General features: G+C 39.4%; 2 protein-coding genes across 4 annotated transcripts; both read right to left on the reverse strand.

The window, feature by feature from the left end:
* Positions 1–1,954: 1,954 nt before the first annotated feature.
* Positions 1,955–11,670, reverse strand: gnl1 (guanine nucleotide binding protein-like 1). The gene is made up of 12 exons (XM_031299697.2): positions 11,443–11,670; positions 10,108–10,255; positions 9,475–9,611; positions 9,203–9,354; positions 7,424–7,495; positions 6,192–6,384; positions 5,902–6,000; positions 5,590–5,772; positions 5,077–5,255; positions 4,590–4,776; positions 4,155–4,295; positions 1,955–4,042 (listed from the first exon to the last, which is right to left on the reverse strand). The coding sequence occupies exons 1-12, from the start codon at positions 11,513–11,515 to the stop codon at positions 3,777–3,779; spliced, it is 1,830 nt and encodes a 609-aa protein (XP_031155557.1). The 5' UTR covers positions 11,516–11,670; the 3' UTR covers positions 1,955–3,776.
* Positions 11,671–12,422: 752 nt separating this feature from the next.
* On the reverse strand, positions 12,423–21,321 carry znf384b (zinc finger protein 384 b). 3 transcript variants are annotated; one of them, XM_031299683.2, is made up of 12 exons: positions 21,097–21,321; positions 20,202–20,324; positions 19,226–19,293; positions 18,849–19,074; positions 18,124–18,237; positions 17,160–17,305; positions 16,988–17,073; positions 16,051–16,275; positions 14,721–14,888; positions 14,109–14,187; positions 13,835–13,993; positions 12,423–13,704 (listed from the first exon to the last, which is right to left on the reverse strand). In XM_031299683.2, the coding sequence occupies exons 3-12, from the start codon at positions 19,289–19,291 to the stop codon at positions 13,342–13,344; spliced, it is 1,632 nt and encodes a 543-aa protein (XP_031155543.1). In that variant the 5' UTR covers positions 19,292–19,293; positions 20,202–20,324; positions 21,097–21,321; the 3' UTR covers positions 12,423–13,341. The 3 variants fall into 3 exon arrangements, with proteins under 3 accessions (XP_031155543.1, XP_031155542.1, XP_031155546.1); XM_031299682.2 differs by having other exon boundaries at positions 20,997–21,282; XM_031299686.2 differs by lacking the exon at positions 16,051–16,275 and having other exon boundaries at positions 20,997–21,272.
* Between the last annotated feature and the right edge of the window lie 761 nt (positions 21,322–22,082).

The raw sequence follows: 22,082 nt of genomic DNA on the forward strand, positions 1-22,082 counted from the left end.
TTGCGTCATAAGAAATCTTTCCAAGAAGAAAAAAAGAAAAGATCATATTCAAACCACATGGGCATTTTAGGCGTGACCAGTGCTGGCAGCAAAGACATTTAACACAGCAGAATTTAATTAACAGTTTTGAAATTTATGGTGTCATGCTCCAGTAAATCTGGGGCCTTTGTCTGGCTGTAATTACTGCCATACAGGTTTGAGGGCCACAACATAGTTAGAGCTCTAGCTGGGGAAATTAAGCAGCTCATGGCTCTGGCTGCGAATCGAAAACAATTCCAGATGATTCCTCTCTTCCCTCCTCTAAGTTTATCTAGTCAGCAAATAGCATCTGTGAGTACCATACAAGTTGGCACTGAATCTGAATTTTGCTAGGTTAGGGGATTTCCACCCACTTCCATCTCGTAAATAATAATTATGGCAGTCCTTGGTGGTGATTATCATCATACTGTCTCAGCGCGCTCATGAATGGTGCCCAATGGGTCGCGACAAACATAATGAGATAATAGCATCAGCCAGATTTACTCTGACAGGAGGATTTGATTGGTGTAAAGAAGAGTGTAAATAATTTGACAAACACTGTCAATACAGTTATTCCATAATGAATGATGAGACATAAATCTCAAGGGTATGTTTCACATTTCTGATGCACAATTATGGAAATGGTTTTATTAGAAGCTGGGAGAGGTGATAATTTATTCCTTATGCTTTACAGTTAATAAAAGCAGTGGCGCAGTGGGCAATGCTTGGAGGTATATTTTATTGTTTGAGCCATATCTTCCTCCCATGCACATCCTGTTTCATTAAATGTAGTCATGTAAGACACACAGTGGTATGACAATTGGAAATGCTTTGATAAACAAACACCATTATAATAAAAGCAAACTCACAATGTATCCCAGTGCAGTATCTTTTTAAGAGACTATTGATTCTCCTCTTCACTCTTGAGGGGATCAGACACCTCTAATGAGGGCAAATAAATCACATGCACTGTGTTTCAGGCATTGCTTATTATATAATATGTGATCCTTTTTAATGATTTTCTTCAATATGATGTACACTAGCCGTTGGTGGAAGAAGTACGTCAAAATTGCACTTAAGTACAGTACTTCAGTAAATGGACTTAGTTACACCACAGACACTGGCATTGCAGAAGCTAATAGGTTTTAAAATTGGTATCCATCCATTTTCTATATCTCCCACGCAGGTTAGATTGGAGTCTTTCCCATGATGCATTTAGCAAAAAGCACATAGCTCATAATACTGTGCTTCCATAATGCACAGATATGTAGCACATCATTAGTTTTACATGTAATTAAAGACCCATTTACAAATGGTTATACCATATAGATCATATAGATATATATACCATATAGAGATTAATGATACTTAATGATTTGTGGTTGGGTGCATCTTACTTCATTTCATGCTATCTGCTTCATCGGACATTTACCGATTAAATAGTTTCGGAGGACTTTAATTAGAACTGAGTATGTTGGTACAGCACTATCAGCAAATCTCATAGTAGTAAATATCTGTCTTTAGTAAAAGGAAGGTCCCTAAATAATTACAAGACAACTCTAACCATAAACATCTCCATGAGAATACATTTAGAACAGTCTGTTTTGGCATTCAGGCAGTGTACAAAGTGTAATTAGTCTGATTATGTCCAAGATGTCCACTTTGATCACAAATCTCTAAAAATTTTTCAAAACATTTAAAGGAAAAGTTCACACATCATCGGTTCTCAGTTTAATTATATATATTTGAAATGAGTGGAAGTTGGCATGGAGGGTGTGTTTTTTTTTTTTTATTAAAACAAGAAGTCATAGAGGGTTCATCATTGAAAGATCTTTCCGACATGACAACGTATTTCTACATACATTATCTCACATGTTACAAGTAAATATCTTAAAGATGTCTTTAAATAAAATACAAAAACAGTCACGGACACCTATATGCTTTAGAGGATTATTTTCTTTTATTGCAGAAAGCAGTCCAGTCATCATTTAGCATAGGAATGAAATGAGGAATGCAACCCGAACACAACTCAAGTCTAAACACCACACTCTCCAGACACTGTCAGTTTTAATATTTTCAAAAGAAAACAAAAATTCACATCAACACAACTAAAAGTCTGTTTTGTTTCTAACAGTATGGTAGTGTTGAGTAACTGCTTTACATTGTACCAATGGTAGACATGACTGCATGTGGCTGCAGTGTGATGCATTACACAGTAACACAGCACTGTGCTGTAGAGTTCCCTCAGTGAACAAATAAATGAGGTACAACAGCACACGATAATACAGCACTCAGGATTATAGCAGGGCCATCACACAGTGAGAGAGAGAGAGAGAGAGAGAGACAGGGAGAGAGAGAGAGAGAGACCGTTCAAACAGCAACAATTTCAGTTTTTCTAATTTCAACAGAAAATTTGATAAAAACATGGCATTGACAAAGGTGTCTTAACAGCATTAAAAGATCTGACTTTGAAATTGAGAACTGTGTTGAAGTTATAGTTCATGAAACAACACAGATGAAGTGTGTAATGTTATTTATAATGATGGACAAATGGAAGCTAAGATGGCCAGTCTCTCTTTCTGTGTGGTTAAAGGAATAGTTAGTGGTAAATACGCTTATTCACTTTCATGCAGAGTTAGGTGAGAAGATCCATACGATTCTCAGATACAAGAGTGGCATCAATCTTCTCATCGAACTCTCAGGAAGGAAGCGGATTTCCCAAAATGTAAAACTATACCTGTAACTGATTGTTAAGCAGTCTCTGTTGGATCAAACCCACTGTACTTCCATTAGCATATAAACTTGCTAAATGAGTGTAGCCAAAAGCCTACACTAAATACTGTAGATCTCCAGCAGCATCTAAGGATCATATTTCTAGTAGTTAAAACACTACAAGTTAAATTCCTGAAACAGCCTCATCCAGCAACACAGGATTCAATAACACTCTTCTCCCCCAATTCCAAACATTTTTTTATTTTTTATTTCCTGCTGACTGTAGAATCCCACCAAATAAAATATCACGCTCCGATACAATATTATCTAAATCAAAACCAAGTTCAAATAAGTGAACCTCTAACAGAGCCGTAGTACTGGTAGCCGCAAAACCATTTGTGTAAAATGTTGGCTTTATTCATTCCACTTTTATAGTCTAATATCTTCCATATCCTATCTCCACACCCTTTGACAAACTATGGTCAATAAAGAAGATTTGGTGTCATGGTCTTAAATCTCCAGCTGCTCTGAGAGCCAAATGGCTGCTCCAGTGAATGACATCATATCGACAATGCGTCTGATTTGTTTTATCATCCTTTCCTGAACTTTGGCATCTCAGCTGTGAAGTCACTTATCAATAAAGAGATTGAAAACCAGTAGGCTGATTATTCCAGGCTGAGGGAAGTTACTTTGTTCCTTTGCTTCTAAGAACTACATGCAAAAAGATTAAATTAAATCAAACCAAACCAAACCCATTCCTAGAAGCAACACTAAAGAACAAGCTTCATAGATAAACAAGCAGAGCAGAGGCACAGCATGGAATACATGAATATGCTCTATAAATTATAGGGAGAAGGAAACAGGATGAATTCATTAGAATATATCATATTAATGGACAGAGAAGGTAATGACATGAGGAGTGGAGATGCAAGAAAAAAGAGAGAGAAGGAATGCAGATTTAGGAAAAAAAGGAATGAAAAGTGCACTGGGGTTAACGGGGAGAAGTCAGGGAAGAGAAACAACTTATGGCTGTCTGCATGTCTTTATCACTCGCACTCATTTTCCCGAAGGACATTGTACATGTTGACAGTAAAGCCAGATGGCTTATCTTCCTTCCGTATTGGATGTCCAAACCCCTCATCTTCATCATCTCCATCCTCATCGTCGTCTGCGTCCCGGTCTCTCTCTTCCTCTGGCTCGGTGCTGGACTCTCCTTCATCATCATCATCCCTCTCCCCTGTTCCTTCATCTACTGCCGTCCTTCCTTGCAGTGCAATAATCTCCGGCAGGTCTGGGTGATTTTCCCAGTGCTCTGTAGACCATAAATAATCCAAAGAAATAAATTAATTCCACCCACCTGCCGTTTTAACCTTTTTAAATACACTTGAAGCTGAAATGATGAGTCATGGAAAAGCCTCTTTTACCTTTCAGGCAGCTGTAGCCAGGTGGTTTAAGGCAGAGGCACAATCTGCCATCAACTGCCAACCGCAGGATACTGTTAGCTGCTCTGTAAGCATCATTGCGAGCTGCTTTTGCTGTCTTATAGCCTCTTCTCTCTGCCCATGCTAAAGAATGCAAAGACAGATGGAAGAGAGATAACAGATCATGCTCTGGTGATATTCTTTTTCTAACAGCCAACACATCTCAAACATCACTGGCTCAAAGTGGAGATTGGCTTTTAAAGATGTTTATATTTTATCGATAATGGGCCACGACTTGGGTGCCTATTAAGGGAAGTTGGCCATCTTAATATTTTGGTGTACGAAGGTGGTGGTGAGGTAGGTGAGTAACTGTGCACATAAGATTCCCAAACTCTTAAAAGCGACAACAAATTAGAATGGTGGGTGTCCCAAACTTACCTTCACACACATCCCAGGCAGTCCAGTTGAGCTCTTCAGACCCCTGGCTTCTATTATGGGCTTTGTTCTCCATCAAACTGGGGTGTGTGAGCTTCAGCACAGAGCGGAAAGGAGTCCTTTCACACAGATAACCAACTGAGCTGTAGGGCTCCTGCAGCTGAGACACTGGGTAGATGCCTGCCAGAATCTAGACAAAAGAAAAGAAAAAGGCACAGATAAAAGCCAAGGGGGAGAAAGAAAAAAAAAAAAAAAAATCAATAAGAAAAACCTGCGAGGTCCAAACTTTTTGAAAATGACATAAACATAGTCTACAAAAGATTAACAGTTGAAAGATAAAATCAATAATCCATCTTCCCAAAGGTGTGTGAGTGCGCTCTTTAAAAAAAATAAAAATAAAAATAATAATTATGTTTTTATTGAGCTAAACAGGCAGGTAAACTCAAGTCAAGTCACACCTGCTCTCAAGTACACAAAAGTGATGTTGTACCTGCAACTGTTTATTGACCAGGGAGGGGAAAACCAGTCCAGGGCAGTCACAGAGTTTGACTGTCGGGGTGAGGTAGTAAGTCTGGAAGTATTTGGTGTGGCCTGGGGTTCGAGACACGCTCACCACCTTCCTCCCCACCAGGCTGTTTATAACTGATGACTTACCAACATTTGGAAAGCCTGTGGGGGGAAAGAAGGGATAGGTTTAAGATCAATCTTTAATATCTACAAATGATGTCCCCAATTTGGTTTGCTGATGTTAGCCTGAAGTTGTCCAGGGGATTGGAGAGAAAGGTGCTTCATATTTTGATGCAATTATCTTTGTAAAGTTAAAAAAAAAGAAGGAAAAAAAGAAAACTGGTTAAGATCTTGAGAAAATATCCCAGTTAAGGAGTTTCTTAGAAACTGCTTTTCTTTGCAAGAAATAGTTTTGGAATAATCAAAAAAACTCTCACAAAAGTTTCACTGTATCTGGCTACAGGGTTCTATTTCTCAGTGTAAACTCAGAGTATACCTATGCAGCCCAGCGTGAGAACCCCATCTTTGTACAGCTCATGGGATGGGCTGCTCATCTCCATAGCGCTGTCAGTTTGATGCTCCATCAGTACCGTCTCCGCTCCTTCATCCAGCTGCTCCCCATCCAGATGCTCAGCAACAGCATCTCTCTTAATCTTCTGCTCCCAGCTGGATAGGTCAACTTTGAAAACAAGAAGTAACATTTTAAACAAATGTGAATATGCAAAGAGTCACGTTTACAGAGACAACTGACGGAGGTTTTTATGGCTTTGTTATGAGTATGCAAGATTAGAAGTGGACAGACACCCACCTTTCCCTGCTGTGATCTCCTGACAGGCCTTCAGGATATCTAAAGGACCTCCAGCGTGACTCCAGTCAGCCTTCTTCCTCATCCTCTTCTTCTGGAGTACTACAAGTCAGCAGACAGACAGATGGTTATTCTCAATGCAACAAGAGTCAGTCGGGTTATTCTGGTGATGTTGCACTAAAAAAAATTCACTGAGTGGCAGGTTTATTACAATTTCAATGTCTGTCTATTGTTATCTTTTCCATCCTCTACCCGACCACTTTCTCCCTGCCTGCTACTCTCCCTCTCCTCACCTGTGCTGTAGGGCTGTCCAGGGTGGGAGGTGAAACAGACTATTTGCAGGTGGGGGAACTGGGAGGCCATGTAGTGTTTCCAGGCGATCACCATTGGGGGAGGACACAGGTCGGCTTTGTTCAACACCAGGATCACCTGCTTCTGAATATCTCCTGTGATGTAGTGGTACAGGGCTGGAGGGAACTGCAGCACCTGGGTGGTTTAAATGAGGATGCCCATTATTAAAACAGCAATAATGACCTATTCAACAAATAAACTACTAGATCACATGCTTATTAATAGAAACGAGACAAGTTGTGCTGTTTTTAACTTAACATTAATACTGGAAACTGTAAATAGAGAAAGTGAATTCTCTTAAACACAAACTATATCTGGCTTGAAAGTTAGAATAAGTAGGTCAGGAGCTGAAGTCTTATAATTAGAACCAAAGAACTGGATTTAATTTTACCTCGGAAATTAAGTCATGAGTAACAAATTATATTGACACAACTTAAAGACATAAGAACCTTAAATAAACCCATTTCCCCTCACTTTATCAACAAAACTACAAAGATTCAAAAGATTCAATGAGACACTTATGAAGAACAACAAATGGTCAATGTGAAATATTTTGAGACATTGCTAAACTGAACTGTTGATCTAAGGGTCTTATTTATCCAAATACATAATATGACTTTCATTTGTCGTCAAACAATAAGCGCCAGAAAACCAACAAAATGTGACTTCTAAAACCATGGACCTAGTAATATATTTCAGTATCGGATAGGATCATTTTCTCCCTTTCTTTGCTCCTAAATGTACTTCTTTTTTTGGCTTTTATTGCCTTTATTTACAGGACAGATGAGGTCGGGAAAGTGGGAGAGAGAGGGGGATGACATGCAGCAAAGGGCCGCAGGACGGAACCGAACCCTCGGCCGCTGGGACAAGGACTGAGCCTCTGTACATGGGGCGCACGCTCAACCAGGTGAGCTACCCAGGCGCCCCCTAAATGTACTTCTATGTTCAGTACTAATTGTCTTTAAATCTTTCCATGTTGTCAATATTACTTTTATTTTGTCTCGACATATCCTGTCAAAATAAAAATAAGGTCTGTTATAATGTGAACAATCACTTTAGGTGCAACAAAAACATGACAAATTTGAAAATGTGTGTCAGTTAAGAGACCATGTCAGATTTTCAGACACTGTGTCTCCATCTAGTGGTCTGATCCATCCCGCAGGCTTTTGCTTACCGGGTGCCTGATGTCCACGATGAGCAGGATGACATCTGACATCTCCAACACTCTCCATAGCTGCCTCCATGTCTAAAAGAATGAAAAAAGGAATGGGAAGTAAGGTGAAGTTTAATACTGTAAACAAAACAAAGTCATGTCCATCTATAAATTCACAATTTCTGTTCTTAATCAGCAGGACAAATTATTAGGAAAGAATAGTAAATTAAAAAGGAACACGCCAACTTATTGGGACTTTAGCTTATTCACCGTAACCCCCAGAGTTAGATAGATAAGTCCATACATACCCTTCTCATCTCCGTGCGTGTTGTCGGCTCCACCGGTAGCTTAGCCTAGCACGGATCCTGGAGGTAACCGGTTCCAACTAGCCTACTGCTCCGAGTAAGTGACAAAATAACGCCAACATGTTCCTATTTACATGTTGTGATTTGTATAGTCACAGTGGGTACAAATAACAAGGTCACACGAGACACAGCCATCTTCTATCTGTATATAAACTGGGAACTATATTCTCAGAAAGGCGAAGCACTGCTACTCTCTGCTCGGGGCTTCTCAGGTGCTGCAAGCATATCACTCCGCCCAAGTAGCAGTGCTTCGCCCTTTCTGAGAATATAGTTCCCAGTTTAAATACAGTTAGAAGATGGCTGTGTCTCATGTTACCCTATGGACTTTTACGGTGAATAAGCTAAAGTCCCAATAAGTCGGCGTGTTCATTTCAGATTATTAAAACTAAAAGTACTATAAGATAATATTTATTATTCTGTTTAATGTAAGGTTTCTTTTTAATACTATAATAATAATATCCAGTCAAACAGGCATCATTTTGTTCCTCAGCTCCACTTAAAAAGCCATCATCTCTAGATTACTTAGAGACACTTATTACAGCACCAGCTGCTTCTGCTGTGATGTGCCTCCTGAGCTCAGAACACGCTTTGAAATTAAATGATCTGCAGGGTTTTTGATTTTGAAAAATAGCGTTACCATTTTTACAGCCTGAGCAAAACTGAGCAATATCAGAGCATGATGGTACTTTGTCCCCAGTGGAACATACCAGACAATACACAGGCATGTAAAACAATTCTTACAAATCTCCACATGATCTAACTTCACCACAATGAAATATTCAGTTCATGGTATGTCCTGGCGTTATATGCTGGATAACAGCCTCACCAGTTATGTCTATAAGCAGGATTACTTCATGCTGTTATCTTTTGTCAAATGTTTTAACAGGATTCATAAATACTCATTTTGCACAGAAAAGGTACTTCCTTTTAAAACCTGGATCTCATATAATAAAAATGTTTCTATGGCTGTACGCTAAACCTACCGCTCTCAGCTAAAGAAAACAATTAACACTGAGGGCATAGAGGCTCAAGAGCAAGTGTGTACACCAGAGAACGTTAATAAATGGACTAATCCTGGTTCATCAGAAAATTGGCTAGGTCTGACCTTTATTGGTGTGGGACTTAGTACAAAGAATGGAGTGAATTGTGACTTGCTGGATTAATTGCTAGGACAAAGACTGGAAAATTATCTGAACTGAGGCATTAAATATTCAGTAACAACTGTAAGTTCATTTGGGTTAACACAATGTTGAAACTTGTAAAACAAAAAATTAATCTGCGTCATTCACATTGCCCCACATCTGGTCACCTAACTGTCCGATTTTCAAAACAAAACGAAAATAAATAATTTAAGGAAAGAAAAAGAGTTTCTGGTCCAGCACTGGCACTTTGATGGTCAAAAAGCACTGGAGAGTGTATGAATTAAGTAACTTACCTCCAGGTTGTGCTCAAAGTGGCTGAGAGAGCCAGTGGGGTTTCTGGAGTGCATGTCATCCAGGTAGTCTCTATACATCTTCTCCTCTTTCCTCAGCAGGTTCTCTCGTGTCATCTCATAACTCCAAGGCGGTCGTAGTGGGAAACCAAGACCTGGCAGTGAATAATTAAGTTTCAGCGTGTCAAGCAGTGACCCACTCCATTAACCTACTCTACTCATCTGTTTAGCTTATTTTGAGGATGTCATGTGGAAAGCATTAAAAACAGCCAGACCTTTCTCTGAGGGGAAGATGTCACTGATGTTGATCTCAAGTTCTTTGTCTGAGACTGGCTGCAACACCTTCTCCCTGGCCAACTTCTTCCTCTTTTCCACTTCCTCCTTGCTCTCTTTCTCAAAGTGCAATCGGAACCTGAAGACAGGAGGGGAGGGGGGGGGGGCGACAATAAGGCTTACCTAGCATTGGGTTGCTAATATCTAAAGATTGAAGACTGAAATCATTTCAAAACATGCATCTACCTGATAATCTACTTTTTCTAGATTTAACTTCTCATCACATTGACATTGACAATACAGAGTATGGTGTTTTCTACAACTAAATTAGACCAATCAAGAAAGCCATTCCCAATAAAACAAAGTCACATTGCTACAACTGGCCTCCTTTACTTATTACATGCATGCTCTGACATATTACTCCAATTCATTATCATAGAGTAGCGACTTTATTATCAATTCAAGCATCCTGCTGCTACTCCAGGCAATGCATTTTAGGTACCACTGACTGTCAAAGAAGAGACACCAAATGCACAATGTGTATTCATCTCAGCAGAATTTTACATCTTCCACAATATCATTCTTTTAATGAAAGTAAATCAAAGGGAGTATTAGTAATGATAACGACAACTCACCTGTTGGGGTCATATCTACCTTCTCTGCCAAAGGGCTGTTGATTTATTCTCCGAACATCAGTGGTCTCACTGTCTGAGGTGTCCGACTGTCGCTCTCCTCCTCGCTCCACACTAGCATTGCGGCTACTCGGCCCTGAACCTGTGTCACCTGGAAGTCAGGGGTAAAGATCAGGAATCGCAGTCAAACGCAGGAAAATATCCAATACCAATGTCTACTTTTTCCACTTATATCGACTATCACAGATAGTCAGTATGCTTCTAATCAGGTGGCCTCAGCAAAGTCCCAATTCAAGAGGAAATGTGGCTTCTTCCTACGGCTAAATGCTGACCACTTTCATTGACATGAACTGAAAAACGCTTTCAACTTAGGAAGAATAAGAAAAAAAAAAGTTACAAGTGCTTGTTTCAAATTGTTCTGGCTCTACAATAGCCTCCTGCACTGACGAAGTTATGGTGTTTGACCTTGGTTAATAACAGGTAGTTTGACCTACTAACATCGTCTGGAATGACTTCATACTTGGTTACATTTCATTACTTTACATATTTTTATTGTAATATTTCTATTCTATATTTAAGTTATTGGCGGTTGCAGTACTTTGCTCTCTTGTTGTTTATTCCCTTTCATATGTTTATTGTGTATTGTATGCACCAAACACACCAAGGCAAATTCCATGCAAGTGAAAACGTTTAATAAATCTCATTCGGATTCTTAACAGACTGGCCTGGTTTTGAATATGAGTCACTTTCTTACAAGTCATGGTATAAATGAACTCAGAAAGACCTAAAGAAATGTTCAAAGTGCCTTACTGGTATAATATTCCTATACCTTTCAAAACAGGGTTTTGAAATAAAATAATGTAATCATGTGCTTCAATATATTTCAAGCACATGGAAATCTTTGAGCCAACATCTGCTCAATGACAGTACACTACCAACGGCCTCTACTAATTTGGCACTCTATCTTGTATCATTAAGGTCTAAAATTAAAATGATTATGCAATTTCTGATGCTTCTGTAACAAACGCACAAGCCTGTGCTATTCTGTTGTACTATTTACACCATGGATACATTAAGAGATGTTACACCCGTCAAGTCCGAAGTCAAGTTACGTCACATCGGTTGTTATTACAGCTAACGTTAGCAAACAGAAAACATTGAGGTTTATTTTACAGGCTTAAATAAGTGGTTTGATGCTCTACTTAAAATATAACTCACAGACCCACAGACAAACGGGTTGCTAATTTACTACATTTAACTTAGCTAGCTAGCAGTGGAGCAAGAACCGTTAGCTAACTGCTAACTCTAGCATGGTAACGCTACAGCACATGACGTTACCTCTCTTTTTCTCCCGTTTGACCTGTAGCTGTTTCTTCTTCTGTTTGTTGCTAAATGGCTTTTTCCGGGGCATAGTTAAAAAGTAAGCTGGATAATATATATAGCTATGTACTGCGTATTGCTACCTACAGCTTGCTTCTTGCCGTTATTTACATGCATGAAGTTTCTCGACTCCTACACTTTTTAGTGACGCCATATCCACTGCAGACCGCAGAGAATGGTGGACGAGACTACATTTCAGTGTTCGCAGACTGCCCGAATTTAGCTCTTATTGGCTTTATTTAAATGGTCTTATTTAGAATTAACTTTACGCCGAGTAAACAGCCTTACTCCAAGTACTATTATGTACATGTACCAACAAAATGTTGCCTTAACTGACATTAAACCCCCTCCTCTTTAATGGCACAGTCCACTTTTGTAAACACCTCACTTTCACATTCCAGCAGGCATGCTTACATGATGCACAGTAGCATCATTGAGTATCTATACTAGTAAGACTAGCATGCAAAACACAAGCAGCATAGTGTTTGCCTACGTTTTTCAGCTGTTACACATCTCAAATATCCTGGTAATAGTGTTTCTTGACAAAAGTAAAAAGGTATTTACATGTTATGATTGTAGAGCTGACACAATTTGTCGAATTATTACTAAACTGACAGAAAATTAATCAACACCTATTTTGATAATTAAATAAACTTCAGTCTTTGTTCTAGGCCAAAATGGCAAAAAAATAAATAAAAAAATAAAAGTTAGCTTCTCAAATGTGACTATTAGATATATTAAATTTTGGACTGCAATCTAAAAGGTCAACTTGAGCTTTGGGAAATTGTTATGGGCATATTCAATATTTTCTGAGATTTTATAGGCTGAATTGAATTGATTGAAAAAACTATTGTATTATATTTCTTTAGTAACAGCCCTGAATCAATGTCCCTATATAAAACCACTGTGGCAAATAAATAAAAATAAATAACTTAGCATTAGACTGAAACATATGAGAGGGTTTATTGTATTATAAGCCGGAAAAAAAGACAAATTTCATGTGTCAGTATTTCTATAAAGAACTATTAAACATTGTTATGGAAGTATCATAGCAAGAACACATTTGGATAACATTATTTTTAGGACATACACAAAAAGCAGTACAATAGGATTACATGAAACGTGAACCATCACTGACCAAAAGGTTATGTGAAAGCCTGCGAATGGGTAAATTGGTTATATGGATTATCACATCTTTTAAACACACAATCATCTTTATAAACTGGTAGTATCTATATATACTTGATTGATATTTTCTCTTTCCTGAAAAGGAAAATTACCTCTATGTTGGTTTTAAGGTTAAAAAGAAATAATTGCAGTCATGTATTTTACAATAGTAGAGGTAATACCATTGATGTAAAAACTGAAAGTCTCTGTATGAAAGTACAAAAATTTACCTTCACAGTCAACTACCATTTCCCCTAACAGAGAGACCATAAATTGCTATGCCCAAAGCTGTATTTGTAGGGAAGAGCATGAGGTGATGAAACAACAATGAAGAGAAGCACTTTGACTCTCTTCCTATCATAAAACCATCACTGTGATGGACTGAAACACACTTTATTGCAGCCTTTACATGCACTTTCTACTCAGACAGGACAGCTAAGCAAAACAAATCAAACAAGGCAGACAGAAAAAAAGACAAATTAAAAAAATAAAGTCAAATTATAGTCTTCAGTATATCATGTCACCATATTGTTCGTCCTGTCTGCCTCAAACCATCAGCCAGGCACAGTCATGTGTTCCAAAGTTCTTCTATCATCTTAGTATTGCTTTTATTCCTCGACACTCCATCCTCAATTTCTTGAATCAATTTTAACTTCCCCACCCCCCCAAACTCCCTCCTTGTCATCACCTCTAAGAGTTGAGGTGCTCCACTTGAATGGTGGATGCTGACACAGTGAGACAGAGGTTCTTGTGGGAAGTAATGTCAGCTATGCTGACAGGTTTGTACTGGATGTCACTGGCAGACACTGTCTTGTATTGGTGGAGGTCAAATGGACAGGAGATGGTTTCTGTCTGGGGGTAGTTGCTCTGGCTCTGTCCTTGCTGGCCTCCGCCCGCTCCTCCGCTCCCAGCTCCCCCAGGTTGGCTTGATCCTCCATCTGCGCCGTCTACCCGGCTCTGACCCTGGCTTTGGTTCTGTTGTGCCGCCTGTGCTGCTGGTGCAGTTAGCTGGTCTGGGTTGTGTTTCTCCATGTGTTTCACCAGATACGTCTCCTGAGATGAGGGAAGGATAGGAAGAGGGGAACCATGGGACACATAATTACATTGTGTAAAATAGCTGCCAGGTGTCTGATTCATAGTCTTTCATGTAGAACTGCACTTCAGAAATGGACATTTGTCTTACTGAGGTATAAGTGCGGTTGCAGAGACCACACGAGTAGATCCTCGCGTGCTTGACTGTGTGAGTGGACATGTGCACCTCCAGGCTCGCTGCATCTACGTATCCTTTATTGCAGTTGGTGCACTTGTAGGGCTTGTCCTTGTTGTGTTGACGCCGGTGGGACTGGGAAATATTGGTAATTGAAGAAAAAAGTTTTACAGTACAGTGACTGAGACAAGGAATAACTAACACATTACATGCACTCTCTGTATGAGAAGAAAATGAAAATATTTCACACCTGTAAATTCGAGAGTTGCGTGAAGGATTTCTCACATCCTGGTTGGATACACTTGTATGGCCGATCTCCGGTGTGAATCCTGAATAAAAAAAGACAAACAAACACCAGTGTTGTTGTCGAGACCACCTAAAACGAGACCAAGTCATCACCAAGACCAGATTTGTGTTTGACAGCCAGAGCATCTTCTCCTGTTTCCTGCATTCACTTTCTTGGGAGTGTGTGTAAAGCGGGCAGGGAGAAGGGGGTTTACGGTAACAAATTTCAAATTAGATTTGTGTCAGGTTATTGGTTGCATTTGCAAATGTTAACACATAGGCCTAAATCAGACAATGCACAGGCAATTTAGCGAAATCCCTGCAGTTGTGGTCTTGACCGGTCTTGAAATAAAATCTTGAGTCCTCTTTATCCGAGACAAAAGTAACGGGTAAAAATGTGGTCAAATCCGAGAAGAGACTGAGACCTTCAAAAATTGGTCTTGAGACCAAGACCGATCTAGAGTTCTACAACACTGACAATCACATACATGTACATACACAGACTCCTATCACTTTCATGGTGATCTAACCTGACCGCAGAAAGACTTGAGAAACCCAAGACCAGTAACTCACTTACCTGTTGTGCTGCTGAAGATGACTGAGCTGTCTGAAGCACTTTTGGCAGTAGGAGCAGGTGTAGGGTTTCACTCCAGTGTGGATGCGGACATGTTGGGCCAGGTAGCTGGAGTTGGCAAATGACTTGGTACAATGGGGACACTTATGAGGCTTTGACTCTGTGTGGTTCCTGATGAGGGCAGACAGGAGGGTGAAAGAGAACTGAGACAGAGACTGAGAAAAAACATATGATACTGTGCTTGGCACATACTGCAAAGTGATTCCCTCAATTTTTCAAAACTTGTCAGGAAGGCTACTGCAAACAAGTAAAGAGAAGCACTAAAATATTTGGAAAACCGTTAACAAAAGCCAACAAAAAATCTTTATAATTTTACACTTTTACTGCTCTACAGAGTCAAATGTAATTTATATTTCTTTAAATGTAATGTATTCATAAATATACATCACAGTCACAGAATAAAGCAAAATTATTTTGACTCTGCCCTATTTCCGTGTATCTTTGTGCCCTGGATGATTTGGATGTATAAACAGAAGGACAAAATATTGAATGTAACAATTGTAATTCAAAGGGTTTCACAAATTCATCCATAAAGATCAACATTCCTCCAGAAATGACTGTAAATTGATTTGATGACAGCCAAAACAGAACAGCAACAGATGACTACAAAATAAGCAGCGAGCAGGAAAGCAGACCATGGCAGCAAAGGATTTCTACGACACATCGCCATTCAATGGAGAATTTAAGAAAAAGCATTGAAAAGGAAGTATACCAAACAATAACACAATGGGTTAAATTGGGGAAGCACAAGACTGCCTTTAAACCTTCATTTCAACATGTTTTTCTAAATGTGTGTGTGTGTGTGTTTCTGCTGAAGAAGCACTGGCAAGAGAAATGACATGCAGATAAAAGAAACATGTAAAGTGGGAAAATGCAATGCAAACAAGTATGGAGAAAAGCAAGTATTGTACACATACACACACAAATGAAAAAAGGGTAAATATTATCACTGTATCAATTAATATAACAGAGATCCATGCATTTCAAATGGCCATTCTGATTATTGTATAAATTATGGAAAATCTTCTTATGGACAAAGCCCAAACTTAAAAAGGTGTCATTTGAGTTTTCTGAAAAGGTCACTTCTGGATGGAACTGGTAGCCAACATCTACAAGGCAGTGTAATATGTGTCTGCACACTCCTCAAATCTCTTCTGCCAGAGGAAGAAGAAGACAGGAGTTTGGACTTCAAAAAAGGGACTTGGCAGGGCAACTTAAGAGGACAGGGGAATATGGTACGTGGTCTGTAACGGGGAGGAGGGGTCTGCAGTACCGTGTGTGCTGCTGTAAATGACTGAGCTGCCTGAAAGATTTCTGGCAGTAGGAGCAGGTGTAAGGCTTGGCCCCGCTGTGGATGCGGATGTGCTGGGCCAGGTAGCTGGAGTTGGCGAATGACTTGGCGCAGTGTGGACACTTGTGAGGTTTGGCCTCTGTGTGCGACTTGGAGTGGATCTGCATGTCAGACTTACTGAGGAAGGTCGCCGCACACATCCGGCACCTACAGGCGGAGAGACACAGAAATGGGAGGGCGGGATGGAAGAACAAGAAGAAGGAAGAGGGACACGTATACAGAAAAGAGACACACGAGAAGATGGAAATGAAGTTGGAGACAGGGCAATGAAGCATTGACCCACAGAAATAAATAATATATGATAGAAAATGAAACTCACAATAAAAAGGAAAATGAACAATATAAGATATATCAATGAAGACAGAAGTGGGAGGGGGTAAACACAGGGAAAGATGCCAAGGGAGAAATCAGTGAAAACTGACAGGGAAAGGTACGTAGATACTATAAAAAGTGAAAAAGCAGGACACAAGAGTGCTTGAGAGTTTACAACTCAAAGAGCATGCTATATAAAGTTAAAGAGGACAGTAGAGGGCAGGTAGCGATTCATGTCCAGTGTGTGCAGAGGCGGAGAGAGCGTCTATGAATTACTGATGTATTTCTCAAATACATTAAGAGAAGGAATCAACCATCCACTATAGAGCAGGCATGTTCTGCCACAACATGCAGTGAAGTGTGTTTAGAAGAGGTGTATGTGTGTGTCAGATGCTTATGCAGCAGCGCCTAGTTCACCTATGAAAGCTGAACATCTCTATTTTGATTTTGACAGAACACAGAGGAACAGGTGTGTTTGCATTCCACAGCTAAAGCGAGGAGAAATGGGGAAGCACGACAGGTGTTGTTTGTTTTTTGGGCACCATACCTGTATGTCTTAGTGCTGTCTTTTGGGCCATGGTCTTCCTCTGACAGCTCATATGGGTCTCCAGTCTGATGGTGCAAAGATGCCACCTGTCAAAAATAATAAAGAGTTATTTGATCATCTTTTTATGATCTATTTTATTATTTTTCCCTTTCTACGTCTGTTATTTTCTTACCTGGCCACCAGCTGTCAGATGAGCCAGTATTAGGGTTTCATTTCCTGCAGGACCGACCCTAGACAGTGTTGTCTTCTTCTTTCTGCCTCGTTTGGAGGGCGCCGGCATCACAACAACATGGGGCGCCCCGTCCCCTTCTTTTTTGTCTACAACAGGATCAACAGCACGAGTAAAGAAAGGAGAATACTATTGAGTTCTTCTCTATATTAACTGCCCTCTACGTGTTGGTCTGTGGGTATATTAATATCAAACAGATAATCAAAGTATGGTGCAGGAAGTCTCATGTTTTTAACTGTGCTTATTTTTTCAGGTGTAATTAACATTTGAGTAAGGACATCATGGTAAAAAATGTTCTTACTGAAAGTCCGTTTTTACTGTCTTTACTGTCTTTTTAGTCTTATAAAAAAAAAAAACAAAAAAAAAAAAACGGATGATCATAAAGCCCTGAATATTGATTCCTACAAAAAGTTTTAAATAAACAAAAAGCACAAATATACCAATATTTTATAAGCAAACTGTGACAGCATCTGCTGCACGTGGAAGATATTTTCAAACTTTTTTAAAGACGTATTCATTTAAAGGCGTAGAACCATAAGTTATTGGCACAGCCTGGATAAGAAATTAAATCATCAGCTGCTTATTTTCTGGGTTTATTGTTTTGTGTCAATCTGTGCTTTAAAAAGAAATGCTCAATTGGGTTCATAATTTAGAGATATCATTAAGAGCACGCTGAACAAAACCTAATTTTATTTTCTCTTTCATGGCATAGCAAAGTGAGAACACTCACAGAAGCCAACAGGTCTGATCATGTTCCAAATCACTAAAAAAAAAATCATTAAATGTTGCAGAATTATAAATTGTAATAAGAGCCTTTGTCACAGAAAATGTTATTAAGGCAGTACATTTTAGATCCATATACAATATATATCACATGATATGTGTGTTATCATTACATGTGTTTTACCTGCAGAATGGAGAGCTGAAACAATCATGGTCGTTGCTGGATGACCAGAGACAAACGACTGAGAGGAGGTGGGAGAGACTAGTGTTCCCTGAGGAGTTGTGATGACCAGACCCGCTTCACAGGAAGTGACAAAGGAAGAAACAAACAAAAAAAGATCACACGTTACAAAAAAGGTAAACTATAGGCAGTACGAAATTCAAAAATTCAAAGTTGATCCTTGTGGACGGTGTTATTCCCATGATAGTCTGTCCTTGAAGTTCAGGAATTTGTCTAGAATTCCCGGCTATTCCATTTAAAAAATGAAATATTACCAACCAATGTTGTGTACCTTATACGAAACCTGGAAGTGTCACGATAGCGCTACAAAAGAGTGTGACAGCACAGCGCTGCTGTTCCATTATTTGAAAGGAAGGCCTGAGGTTGTAGCGTAAATGCCCACAGTTCTTCTACTGGCAATGTGTGCTCTTAACCCACAGTGCTGTTTGAAGGTAACTGGAATTTCAAATTGTTCTGATGAACTAAATCATTTATTGCATCACTGTTATTTTATGGTTCAGAACTAAACTTAATCCAGCCTCAACCTTTGGGTTTTTGTTGTTGTTTTACATTGGTCTGATTTTACTTTGCCCTTTGATCATTAGATATTAAGTCATGTATCGTGGAATAAACATAATTAGTCTCAAACTGAGAAAGATCCAGAGGGTTCTCTATGCAGAGACACTCACCTGCTGTCATGATGCCTGTGGAGGGGACAGACAGCATGTTCTGGGTGCTGTGAGCCGCCGGGTGGAGGTGTGCCACACTACAAGCCTGCCCTCCTCCATCTGTCTTTGTCCCAGGAGTGGGGATGGTGAGAAGAGCTGTTTGGTAGTGGGATGCAGGGGAAGAAGAGAAGGAAGCATTCTTTTCCTGTTGGTCTTTCACCTTGTTCAGGAACATGGCGTTCTCAATCTGTCAGTAAAGAGGATATTTTTCATTTCATTACTCAGACTGGTCTCCCTCAATCCTCTTCTTGTCAAAGAACACTCCTCAAAGGAGCGTCTTTCTTCTTCATGTCAACCCTAAATAAACTATATATTCTTGATTTATTGTCCAGACTTACCTGTCCTGATACAGTGGGGATGGGAGACCAGAAATACGATGAATTAAAATGAGAGTCTTCCATCATTTCTGCAATGACACAAAAGCAGCAAATTAATTATTGTAATGACCTAGTAAATACTACCACTGGTTACTTTGCAATAATAAATGTTACATACAAATACTACAAAGACATAACCAACAGTGCACAGATCATAGCAGCTAAAGGAACAATCCTTCTTAACTCAAATTACCCATATGTAAACTAAAGTGCAAAAAAACCTCAACCACAAAATTTACAAAAAAGTGTAACTGATTATCATTCCCAACTTCACTGAGAGATCTTTTAATACAAGACCTAACCCTACTTACCAATATCAGTAGTATTTGTGAACATACAGTAGTACTACAGGCTTACATTTGCAACTATGAAGACATCAATGAGACAGGTGATTCCCCACACCAATGAGGATATGCTACATTTGCCTCCTCAGGATATTATTCCAGGAAAATTCCAGAATAATAATAATAAATATTTAATTAATATTAATATTTTTTTTTTTAAAGGGCCCAGCCATGAACCGATTCACCTGCTAGTGGACCCAGGGCAGAAATGAGCTCCTGCTTCCCTATTACTCTCCAGGTTTGCTGCATGGTAATATTGAACACAATTTAATTTAGGAATACGCATCAAAATATCAGATGAAATCATAGTACTCCTCAAGACCTGTAAAAAAAGACTTGAATGTGTAAAATTAGTGGAGCTCCTCTTTAATTTCCACACAGGATCCCTCTTTAAGACACGGTCTCCAGATCAGGTAATAAAGCTGGACCAACCATAAGGGCCTTAGCATGTCAATTGATACTGCATATACTGACATTATACCCTATATGATGGCTGAATTCCATTTAGTTGCTTCAGTTTCCTCATATTGTGCACGCTGTCTCACTGACACACTGTCCCCGTTTTCCTACTATGACAAGTCAATATATCTTACCACAAACTAATTGCCACACAGTGAAGCTGGGGGTCTGAGGGCTCCTGCAGGTGTGGGGCTCTTGGGGAAGTTGCTCACTTTGGCTGGTTGGTCATTCAGCCTTAGGCCCAGCCTTGTAGGATCCTACAGGCAAAATTACAATTAAAGAAAAAAAGAGATAAACGAAAGGTATTCTGACTGACAAAATAACATATATCGTTTTAATAACTAACTGATTAGCAAAAGACCACCTATGTGGTCTGTCTCTGAGATTAAGATTAGGAAAAATAAAATGTATAACGTCACGTTTCCATTAAATAGTATGCTCCTGTAAAGTTAATTACATCAAACATGTGATGCAATGTTCAGCTTTCTTTACTGGACTTCAACTGTAAGGTGTGGATTTAATTGGTTTGAGCACCACCATACAATAACTGACCTCAATTGTGTGGTATAGGCTATTTACAGCAGATTCAACTTCTTAGCTAGAAGTTGGCTCAACAGACCCACATCACGCTTAATAACAACAACACACCAAACCTAAAGGTAACTTTTATGAAATACCACAAATCAGATATATGCATTGTTTACAATAGGCCGTAGCTCAACAGAACGACTCAATTTCGGCTGCTTGCATCTTAGTTAATCAGGCCCGACGTGCTGATTAACATACAGTTAGCTAGCACACAGCACAGTGTGTCTGTAGTAACGTTACCCTCCTGCAGCTGCTTGGGAAGAAAATAACAAGCAAAGCAAAAAAAACCAAAGGATAAAAAAAACTGAAGCGAAAGAAAAAAACCAATAGACCATCCTTACAGACTTCCGGCTGTGGACGGGTGGAGAGGCGGCAGCAGAGTCATGTAGCTAAATCTACCAAAAAAATACTACCGACGGCACGGAGAATAGTAGCGTTTACCGGTAACGACGACTACGTCTCCCTCCCCGGAACTCCCGTAGCTCGGGACAACTTGGACACTGTTTCCAAATAAGTGCAAATTCCTGTAAACCAGTGAAGTTTTTGCCTTTTCGCTCTTTTTTTTTTTTTTTTAAAGATTTTTTTTTTTTTTTTTTAAGATTTTTTTTTCTCCCTCCGGTGAAGCAGCTGCAGCTGCCTCTATCTTCACTTCCCCCGGATAACGCCGTCAGACAAAAGGAGTGTGTGTGTGTTGATGTCACTTCCTGTAACTGAGGGACAGTTAAATAAAAACGTTCTGAAAAGTAACATATCCTCGATCAGCTAGTCGGTATCTTTACAACGGCGGTTAAATTGGGAATCTACACAGATTTTAACCACGTCCGTTCATGGTTGTTTGGCTTTACTTTGATAGAGTTTAATTTGTGAGTGGAGGCAAGCTGCGTTTATGTGCTTTCGGAAATAATAGAGTGCCGTAAGTGACGGGTCATGAGAAACTTTTAATCGTTCCTTCAAATATATTTTGTTCTCTTAAATGACAAATTATTCCTTCATATTAGTACTAAATTTTGCGCGTAATACACTTTACCCAACTTTTAGTAATGTATACCCTCAAATGACTTATACACTACCTGGGGTTAATGTGTGCCCTGAAATTAAAACTAATTTGTGTCTGCCTAATTCAGTCTCAAATTAATAACTATCAACCTGTATTCTGTAAATGTTTGTCCTCCTCACACCTAAGGAGCCTACACTTGACCCAGGGGTCAAAGTAGGGCTGCATTTACCTGCCAGGGGGCCCAGCTGACCGGTCCCAGACCATTTTAGGCCTTGCCCCATTGTTTATCTAGCCTTGAATCTGAGGGATCAGGTAGCCCCTAGTACAAACTTTGATACTTTATAGCCTTGATCTTTGTGACTTGTTCTAGCTTCTCAAATGTGACAATTTGTTGATTGTCCTAGTCCTATTCCAGTAAATTGAATATTGC

This window comes from Sander lucioperca, chromosome 10 (assembly GCF_008315115.2).
Source record: "Sander lucioperca isolate FBNREF2018 chromosome 10, SLUC_FBN_1.2, whole genome shotgun sequence".
NCBI classification, from domain to species: Eukaryota; Metazoa; Chordata; class Actinopteri; order Perciformes; family Percidae; genus Sander; species Sander lucioperca.